Source organism: Trematosphaeria pertusa (assembly GCF_010094035.1).
Source record: "Trematosphaeria pertusa strain CBS 122368 unplaced genomic scaffold BU26scaffold_2, whole genome shotgun sequence".
NCBI lineage: Eukaryota > Fungi > Ascomycota > Dothideomycetes > Pleosporales > Trematosphaeriaceae > Trematosphaeria > Trematosphaeria pertusa.
This window is the reverse complement of record NW_022987213.1, coordinates 934,715-945,083: the sequence shown is the minus strand read 5'-3', so window position 1 is coordinate 945,083 and position 10,369 is coordinate 934,715. Positions and strand designations below refer to the sequence as shown.

Here is a 10,369-nt window from a genome sequence, read left to right as displayed (position 1 = left end):
TATAGATACTATATACTATAAGTTTTATAGATTATTATAGAGATATAGTAGTACTTATAAGAAGTAAACTAGGTTTTTTCTTAAAAGCTAGTTAAATACGTATAGCTTTTTAATTATATAATCTATTTTAGTATAACTTTAGTATAAGGTATAATATACTATAGAGAATATATATATAAACTTTTATAGAAATATATTAAGGTTTTACTTAGTTATTTAAGAAAAACGAGTTAATTTTCGTTAATTTTTGTTGCTAAGAAATTGTAAGGCGTTTAGTAATATAGAGTGTTTACTAATAAAGTACGTTATCTCTTATTACGCTATACCTAGAAGAGCTAGCGCTATAGAAATTTTCTAGAAACCTTTATTACATTATAAATACTATATACTATAAGTTTTATATATTATTATAGTAATATAATAGTACTAACTAGAAGTAAAATAGATTTTTCTTAAAAGTTAGTTAAATACGTATAGCTTTTTAATTATATAATATATCTTAGTATAACTTTAGTATAAGGTATAATATACTATAAAGAATATAGATATAAATTTTTATAGAAAAATATTAAGGTTTTACTTAGTTATTTAAGAAAAATAAGTTAATTTTCGTTAATTTTCGTTACTAAGAAATTGTAGAGAGTTCGATAATATAGAGAGTTTAATAATAAAGTATATTATAAAAAAGTATAGTAAAAAGAAAAGAAAAATTAATAGATAGATATTCTACTTATTAATAAGTTATCTACTATTAGTAATAATAATAGTAGAGTAGTATTATATAGCTAAATAGTCTAGTAATAAATAGTACTAGTAGTAATTTATATAGCTAGTAGTAATAATAATAGTAGAAGATATAAAATAAGTAAATTATTATAGTATAGTAGTAGTTAGTAGAATACTAGACTTATAACTTATTAAAGTAATAAAGTAGAGTATAATATTATTAATTATATAAGAGCTAAAAGCTCTAGCTATATACACTAGGCTAGCGCGATTACGTAATTAACACGTGATTCTTAATAGTAAACAATACGTTCTAGTTCTTCTGCTAGGTGCCGTATAGCGGCTTCCGCCAACACCTCTATAATGGCGTCCATGCTGACCGGCGAGGGACCTAGGCAGCGTGCGGAAGCGGTAGCCCGTGTTCTATTTCTTCTCAATCGAGCTTCTTATGCACGAAGCGGATATCTAGATACTAGCTCGAGCGGCTCTATTAGTCTACTTGCCTAGGGAGATTTGGATACCGCCATATTTATCTTCGTCATCGTTGTTTTCTTCTCCGCCGTGGCCGTGGCCGCTAAGCTCTACTACGATGCGTTAGCAGAATGGGTATTAGTTAGATAGGTAGGCCCTGCGGTCTAGACTAGTTGCTGGGGAATAAGGGCAGAGATAGCCTCGCACTGCTCTACGTTACTGGCAAACCTGTCTCGTCCGGCGTATCGCGTTCGCCTTTAGATCGTGAGACTTATAGTAGTTGAGCAACTCCATGTCGGCGTCAGGAGCGCCCGCTGATGTATTGACGTCCCGGACGCCGAGGCTGCCCCTGCAGAGTTGGGCGAAGGGAAATGGGTGCTATCTAGCAGTTAGAGTCATCAATCTTCGGAAGGCAATAGATTCCCACATCTCAGATATTCCGTTTGGGCGCTCCCAAGAGAAGATAGTGGTTCAGGTTCGCACGCAAAGACTCAAGAGTCGCCATATGAGCCGTCATGACGATGCAGGCAGAACTCAGGTTCGCCGAGAAAGAAGAAACCTGCACGAGAAACGAGTAGGATCGTAGGAGCATTGCAACGGCTTTGAACTGCTTCAACTTTTAGGCAACTATCCATGCAAAAGGAGTCTAGATAGGGCGCGGGAATACTCGCCTGCAGCTGTTTCGCGGCAGAGCGGCATCCGGATCGCCTGCTTCGAATGCCGCGTCTGTGGTGCACAATAGATGCCCTGCCGTCTGTAGTCCGCGATCAGTTATCCCGGACGAGGTAGCATTCTTACTTTCTAACCACAGAAGGTAGGCTATTATATGCCTAGAGCAGCATCTTCGTTTGCGTTTGGCTAAGTAGTATATCGCCATGTCGTATACAAATCTCACGCTAGACGCTAAGTGAGAGGCGTTGGGGTCTTCAACAATGGGAGGAAGTATAATGAAGCCGGAGTGTGATACGTTCGTCGGCATCCGCTTCGATATGTTAAGGTCTTGCCCCCATGCTTCTGCTCAAGAGGATAAATCCAGCGGTACATCTAGCGCATAGCGATCTAAACATGCGACACTGGAGCTTAGTATGCTTTGCTTACTGCTGTTATCCGTTGGGCCCTGTTGAGTAAATGCTGGGGAGATGCGCCTCTACGGTCTAGTCGTGGTCCAAGCTCTGCGTATACTGAGGGATTCTTTAGGGTTGTTAGTTTGGTGACACTCTTCTAGTTCCGCACGGTAACTTATTAAAGGTTCCCCTCGTTAGAACAATGCTCTTGTTACTAACTAACTATTTTGCACCTGTTCTACTAATCGGTTGTAGATGCTAGTAGACGAGTGACCGTCGCATCAATCCGTTACGCGTTACTATTAACTGATTGCTCTCTGTAAGCAACCTGATCTAACGAAGTGCTAAGTGCTTTAGGAGTTTGCTTTTCATGATCGACAAGACTGCAATAACGGAGAGTAGAATTCTGATTTTACTTGCATTCTACAACGGGTATCCCTAATATGCGTTGGCTTCCTGGTATACTCGGATAATCATGTTGAATGATATTTTCAGTTGTATGGGCCGTAAACTCCTGGTCGCACGTCTCCGGCTCTAAAGACGATGGACTTGAACTGGTCCAGTCTATCGCGGTGCGGTTCGATGAACTTAAATGCTTAATGGCATAGGAATAATTGCATGGTGTGGCTGCGTCCGCACATATCCCACTTTGTACCGTTGTATTTGAGCACCGCTCGCCGTGCGAGGACCGATGTGGTGTGGAGGTCTTGGATAATCCGAAGGTAGCTTCGCGCATAAACACGACTGACCTTTGTTGTTGGAGCTGCGCGTTGAATCCAAGGTGCCCTTAGCTGTAGAAGAGGAGCTATTATTAAGGTGTGTAGTGTCTACACAGCGGAACGTGTGAGCGGCAAAGGTGGTGGTTGAGGTGGAAACGATGGCTTTCTCCGCTACGTTAATATTACTGTGCACATAGTGGCGGGTATACATACCAGCCCTGCGCGAACGTGCACTACGGGGTTCCTAGAGCACTCCTTGGTCGGCACATCTCGCGTTAGTAAAGAGCCTTAACGGAGGAGCTTGCGAATGGGCAGTTTAACTTCCTCGTTCTTCTAGGAAGAGCCGCTCGGCAAGCGAGCCCCAACATCCATACTAGTAGTATCGGCGCAGGCCTGGACAGGCGCAGGAGGAAGACTGAATTTCGCGATGCCGATGTGGGTCCTCGGAGGCGCCGCCTCCAAAGCTCCAATTTTTGCGTCCGGCGTCGCGGAATTATCGTGGCTGCTAGACGCGTTGAGGTGGTGATAGGTGGGCAGAGCCCAGACCCTACGGCGACGGCGACTATGGCTTCGCCATAAAGGAGTATGAAGGACTCGCGGAGACACGGTTGAGAGGAGGATCGTAGAGGGAGGGAGGGAGGGAGAGAGGAGCTTGTTCACCGTTTTCGAGGGACAGGGTTCCTTAAACATGGCCCGCTCGACAGCACCTTCTCCAAGATCAGATTTCACGGCAGTAGTGTCCAGCGCCATGACATGACGGCTAGGAACAAGAAGACGTGCGTAGAAAGGGTTAGCAGGCGCAAAGCGTCACGAGTATTGCAGTTCCGGGGCGATGGTACATCGCGTTGTGCCACATTCTCTATCAGAGTCTATAATTAGTCTGAGGAGGTGTTCCGCCTACCTAAGCGCAAGAACAAGATGCGCACCTTCGTCAGAGCGCCCAGTTCTGATACCACCTCCGCCGCCACATCTGGGTCTGTCCTACCATAGGTCGTTCTCGCATGCGGTCGGGATTTCGGCCGCGCAGAAGGACCAACAGCCTAGTGCGAGGTACCGAGGGGGGGTAGGGGCTGCAGCGGTCGAACGCGGTCGGGAATTTCGGCGGCACAGAAGGTACCCAGCGTTTTCGGCGAGGCTCAGAGATGGTCGGGACTGCAGCGCGGGGCTTGATGACTAGCTGTGTGACGTTTGCTGCTTTATCGGGAGACGGCTGGGCCCCGTCGTGTGAGCGCCGAATGGCGTTGACCGCGACACGACAGACAGCAAAAGCTGTATGCGTAGTGACAAAGCATCGTGACTAGTGGCCAGTGCAGCGGAGTAGCGGAGTGAAGAGCGCATGACGACGGTCGCAGTAGAGATCCATCATTCCGAACTAGATACAACGAAGGCAATCATCGTCGGGGTGATTTCCCCAGACGCGTTCCCGCTGCCCAATGGCCACCATTTCACCCTTGACTTGATCAGGCTCGAGCTCTAGCACAACAACCTCATTCACCTGATTCCCAGCTTTGATCACCGTACCGGGGAGGTACAGCGACTGCTGCGGACCTACACGCCAGTAGCGACCGAGGTGAAAAGCGTTCACCCAGACATTGCCCTTCACGCCGGCGGGAAGCGCCAGGAACGTATCAAGCTCGGCTGGGTTTGTCGTGGTCGGCTTATCAATCTGGAATGTACCGTGGTAGAAAAGCGGAGTAGAGGAAGCCGAGACATTGGCTGAGGCTTTTCGAACACGGGAGACGTCATCAAGAGGCAGGGTGTACATGTCCCAGCCCTCCAAAATGGTACTGTTCAGCTTGACATCACCCACTATGCCCTTGTATGGGTCCTGCAGGTAGTTACGATACGGATTGCCGCGCGAGTAGTAGTCGACCCTGCCAAGATTTTCCACGAGAAGCTGCAACTTGCTGCCAGGGGATAGATCAACGTCAACGTCCAGTGGGTGCTGGTATTGACTGTCGATGACGCCTTGGCGGATGCCGTCCACGAAGACGAGAACGCGGTCTCGGGCTCGATCTCCGGGCTGGACGTGGCCCTTCACGAAGCTTGTCGCTGTATGTTCGTAGAGAGTGAAGCCGTACGCTTGGCCGAGGGTTTCCATGGCCAATGTTTTTCTGCCGGTTTTCTTATCACCTTTTATATCAAAGAGCGCCACAGCTGGAGAAAGACTGAACTGCGGAATTTCCATTCGAGGGAGATCTTCTGGCACATCTGGAATACTGCCTGCTGTGACGTATTGCTGGATCGTATCTCGAAGGGCATGGTACAGGTCATTTGTGCGACCGCTCTCGTCGATGGGAGACCCGTAATCATAGCTCGAGGTGAAAGCGGTCGTCCGGTTCTGCCACAGTGCACCATTGCTGAACCCAAAATTGGTGCCGCCATGAACCATATAGAGGCTGATGGAGGCGGACTCATTGCCGATGACATAGTCAAGGTCATTTACGAATTGCTGCACCACCTCAGGCCGACCCTCGGTAGTGTTGTGCGTGTTGGACGAGCCCCACTGGTCTGGCGCCCAGGTATAGTACTCTCCGTCAAGCATCGGCCCCTGCCGTGAGGGGTCTGTGACATACTTGCGCAGTGCCGCAAAGCCGCTCCATGGGTCGCCGTCGATCTCGGCGAGCACACCGGGGACCGAGCCGCCCTCTATCGTCCAGTCAACCGTGCCGTCGTTGGTGTAGAGCACGGCGTCAAACGTCTCGCGAAGGATGTCTCTGATGGCGGCTGTGTAGTTGTGGTCGGCTCCGAACGAGCCATACTCATTTTCGACCTGGATCATCAGGATCGGACCGCCCTGGCTTACTTGGAGAGAGCCCAGGTCTTTGGCCAGGCTCTGCAGATACGACTTCGCAGCTGCCAGGAAGGGCTCGTTGTACGCCCGAGCGAGCATGCCGGGAATGCTCGCGAGCCACGCCGGAAAGCCGCCCCACTCCCGCTCGCCGCAGACGTAGGGGCCCGGTCGCAGCACGACATGCAAGCCCTCCTCCTGCGCGATGCGGAAGAAGGCAGCGATGTCGTTTTCGCCCGTGTTATTCCACGCGCCCTGCACCGGCTCGAGCATGTTCCAGAACACGTAGGGAAAGACGGTGTTCAGGCCCATCGCACGCGCCTTCCTCAGCCTATCGCGCCAGTATGAGCGAGGAATGCGCTGGGGATCCATCTGGCCGCCGATGATCTGGTATGGCTCGCCATTGAGGAGAAAGTGCGTGCGGTCGTACGTGAAGGACGGGGCGGCGGCGGGCGAGGCGGGCGACGGCGAGAGAATGGCCCAGCCGCCAACTACAAGAAGAGTCAGTATCGCGCGAAGCTTCATGTTCGCCGTCTCCCGCGGCGTGGCAGCGTAGAAGGAGAGTTTGCGTACACAGCGCATCCGCCGCTCTCTTGACTGCATCCTCGGCCGTTATCGAGCAGGCGCTATGCGGAAGCCGCTTCTATGAGCGGCGGAACAATCAAGAGGCTATGCTACATAGCGCAATAATTGACATTGCCGTGCAGAATAGGCACATAGGGTTACATTGAGAGAAGAGGGGGATAGCTATGTGGGACGATGCGGGGCCGTCGGCACCACGTGACCTGTTGCCCCGCGCTCCCGCCCGAACAGCCCCCGGAAGTCACAACGGCTGAGACGCCGTCTCTTCGTCGTCGCAACATGCAGCAGCGCTCGCCTTGGATGCCATGGGAAGCGGTCCTTCGTAAGGTCCGGGGTCGCCAGGATGCCATGATTGGGTTGTGGAGGCGGCATGGTTCCTGGCTGGGCTGCAGGAGCCACCAAAGCCACCAGAGTTATCACCAGAGTCATCACCAGCAGCTCCCTCGTCGACCACTGAAACTCGAGCCCCTGTCGAACTGGCCAAGAATGCCGTCACGGCCAGCATATCAGCGCGAAAAGCCGGTGAAGCCGGGGTGCGCGACTCGAAGTCTGCTGTCGAGCTGGTCAGCAAGCTTTGCAGTAGTGCACAGAGGTGGGCAAACGATGTTGAGCAGGAGCTCGAAAAGAAGCGGAAGCTGGACGAGTCCTTCTGCCAGAGCATTGCACTAGTCACAGCCTAATTGGGGAAGTTGGATGGAGACCATGATCCGACGCAGTCGGGAGAAGAAGTGATACCTCTGGATACCGTACTGTCACCGTACCAAACGCGGTCGGACTGGTGCAAAACGCATATCAAGCACCTTGAGAAGAGGGCTCGTCGCGCTATCTCTGGCACACATGCCCTCCTCCAGCTGTGCAATGCCTTGGTGGTCGAGGTGGAGACGTAATCTAGGGAATATCAAAATGCCATGTCATGCCATGCCCATAACTCCACCTACCATCCACCCAGAGATCCCAGGATTCATAACCGCACCTTCAAGCTGCAAGCACCTCAAAGAACAAACGTCCAAATGAAGAACACACGCATTCAATTATGCCTTCACCGCTTCAGTGGAGACTGAGCGGAGACTGAGCGGAGCGTCGACGGGATTTGCTGAGCTATGTTATGCACGCAAAATAATGCAATTCTCCTCTCTTTCTTATGAATTCTGAGTCATCACCGTGCAGCGAATTTGATGTGGAAAGTCCGCCGGCAAGAAACCCTTGTGCAAGGCACGTGATCCAAGTCGCCACCCGGTTTGGACCACCCTGCCAAGGCGCTACTCGGCAGAATCAATAGCATTTTACCGGCGGTGACCGGATTTGTCTTAGCCTCAAGGTTGGCCCAAAATCGAAAACTGGGTGGTCCAGATCAACACACACCCCCCACCAAGCCCAGCAGAAATATTCCCAAATCCTTCTCCTGCCTTCACGACGCGCGCGCGCGCAGTTTTCCTAATGCGAGTTAATCGTAACGTTCTTAACGCAAGTCAGACCGCCGAGAAGCGCTGGCTTATGTTCCTCACCTCATTCGATCATACAGATGACCGTAGGTCCCGTGTCGAAGAGATTGCATCACATCATCGGCAGGGAAAGGTCTGTAGAGTAATCCAACGGCTTCAAGGAGCGTTCAATTACTGTTTCAGGCTTCGCTTCGACGAGGACGGAGAGGAATGGATTCTCCGCTTTCCAGTACCAGGAAACACCATGAACCCACTAACCAAGGCTCAAAATGAAGTTGCCGTCATGCACTTTCTTAGAGAGAAGACGACAATACCTGTTCCGAAAGTGATAGCCTTTGGTGTGGCTACGGGCGATTTTGTCGGTCTTGGGCCATACATTATCATGGAATTCGTCGATGGGATTCCTCTGGACGATGTGCTTCTGGACGAGAAAGATGGGAGGCTGAGGGACGTCTCCGACTCGGTTATTGAAAAAATTTACAGGCAAATCGCCCGCATCTATCTTCAGCTCTTTACCCACAGCTTTCCAAAGATAGGTGCGTTGTCCATGGAAGAAACAGAGTCGGATCGCGTGTGGCCTGTTACATCGGGACCGTTGACTTTCAAAATGAACGAGATAGAGAGGATGGGAGGAGTGAGAGTTGGAGGTTGGTCTTCTTATCGCAGATTGGTTCATGCTCTGACAGACATTCCGCAGCTTCGGATGGACCTTTTGACTCTACCATCGATTATTTCAATGCTCTGGCGGAACAGAGCTTGGTTCATCTCCGCAACAATCCGTTAGCCAGCCAAGACGAAGAAGAAGCACGTGATGACTACAAGTCTATCTATACACTCAAGCTGATGGCTAAGCACTTTGCTGCCAAACACGACACTCTGTTCCGGCTATTCTGCGATGATCTGCGATTTGGAAATATCCTTGTGGACAAATCGTATACGATTGTCGCAATCATTGACTGGGAATTCTGCTACGCTGCCCCGGCCACTTTCCTCTGCTCTCCGCCGTGGTGGCTTACGGGAACCGAACCGTTCGAATGGAGTGACCGTGATCTGGAAAATTATGACGCAAAATTAACAGTGTTCCTTGAGCTACTGGAGGAGGAGGAAGGTCGCTATGAGCTCGGGCACACCCTCTCTAGTCTGATGCGAGAATTCAGGCAGGACGGAACTTTCTGGTACAATCTGGCGATCCGGGAAAGCTTTCCATTAGCGGAAGTTATGAAACATTGCTTGGATACAAAACCTTTCCAAAATCTCCAATCACCGGATGATCTGGAAGAGTTCAGCAGATGTAAAATGAATCAGCGCCAGGAATACGAAAATTTCATGCGCACCAGGGAGGCAAATAAAAGAGACGGGCTGGATATCAATCAACTGGGACGAGAGAATGATGGGATAGCTCTTTAGCACAATATCAACACAAGATCGACAAAGAAATACGGCGAAGCCACTGATTCACTCGTTCACTCGTTCAATCGTCCAATTGACACGGAGAGGAGATGCGTTGCATGCGGCGGCAATATTTCCATTTTTAGGGCCCAATGACATGGCGCAACGCCCGGCCTATACGAGCCCTCCCCAAGCCAATTCCACCGGCAGATTCCTAGATAAGAATACCCCGTGCCGGCCCCTATCGCGCATCCCTCTGGACGATATGTACCGTACATGGAGTCCCACCCTCAAAACTACAGCGCTTACGACCCGGGCTTTGCGGTTCAGGGTCTTACTATGGATCCTACAATGGGGTTTCAAACAGAGCGCGCGGATGAAGCAGGGCTGGTCCAATGGTCGGGTGAGAGTGTTGGCATGTATGCATTTTCAGCCGTACCACCGGAATTGCCCTTGAGAAACACGCGATGATCTTGCAATATCGGTACGAGGATGATCTACATAATCTCTCCGCGCCGCCGTGGACTGTGTACGGTTACTATTGCTCGCTCCATCCCCGCTTTGGGGACCAGAGTGGTGACGTCTTAGTCCCTAGCGACGCTAACCTTGATCCGGGTTGTACCTTGATGGACACAATCGCAAGGTATATAGATCGGATCATCCAGCTCCATGGTCCCAGATCTGGTTCCTGGATGACGGCGATCCGGTTGTTTGACATTGTTCCAGAACCTCTTGACGCAGTAATGCACGACTCCCTTGCACGAGTACCAAGTCTTCGGGATCTGCGGTGGGCTCCCCCTGCCATGGAGAACTTCCGGTCTATATGAGTGTTCTTTTGAGCGAAGTTGTAACTGCTGATAGCGTGTAGCTTCTAGACTCCAGAACCCCGAAGGTATGCCTCATTATTGGGATGAAGATGGAAGAGACAAGGGACAGACCATGTGACCGCGGCTCTATCAACGCACAGACCACCATGACGAAATACACAGTAGATTGCGAATCGGTGATTGTCCCCATCAAGCGCGTTCCGTCGGCATCAACACGGGTCTCCAGAGCCACGAGAGTAATCTAGAAGACAGTTCTCTCGTGTCTGCCTGGCGTTCCTCGGAGACAGCGAACCAATGCGCTTTCACCGACTACAACACGCCGCGCCAGGCCGCCTTCTGGTAAATTCGCCAACACCAA

General features: G+C 50.3%; 1 protein-coding gene across 1 annotated transcript; it reads right to left on the bottom strand.

The window, feature by feature from the left end:
- Positions 1-4,352: 4,352 nt before the first annotated feature.
- BU26DRAFT_527489 (glycoside hydrolase family 35 protein) lies at positions 4,353-8,179 on the bottom strand (the record flags this gene model as incomplete). Its single annotated transcript, XM_033830780.1, has 2 exons — positions 4,353-6,262; positions 8,110-8,179. 2 exons carry the CDS (start codon positions 8,177-8,179, stop codon positions 4,353-4,355), a joined length of 1,980 nt encoding a protein of 659 aa, XP_033689328.1.
- Between the last annotated feature and the right edge of the window lie 2,190 nt (positions 8,180-10,369).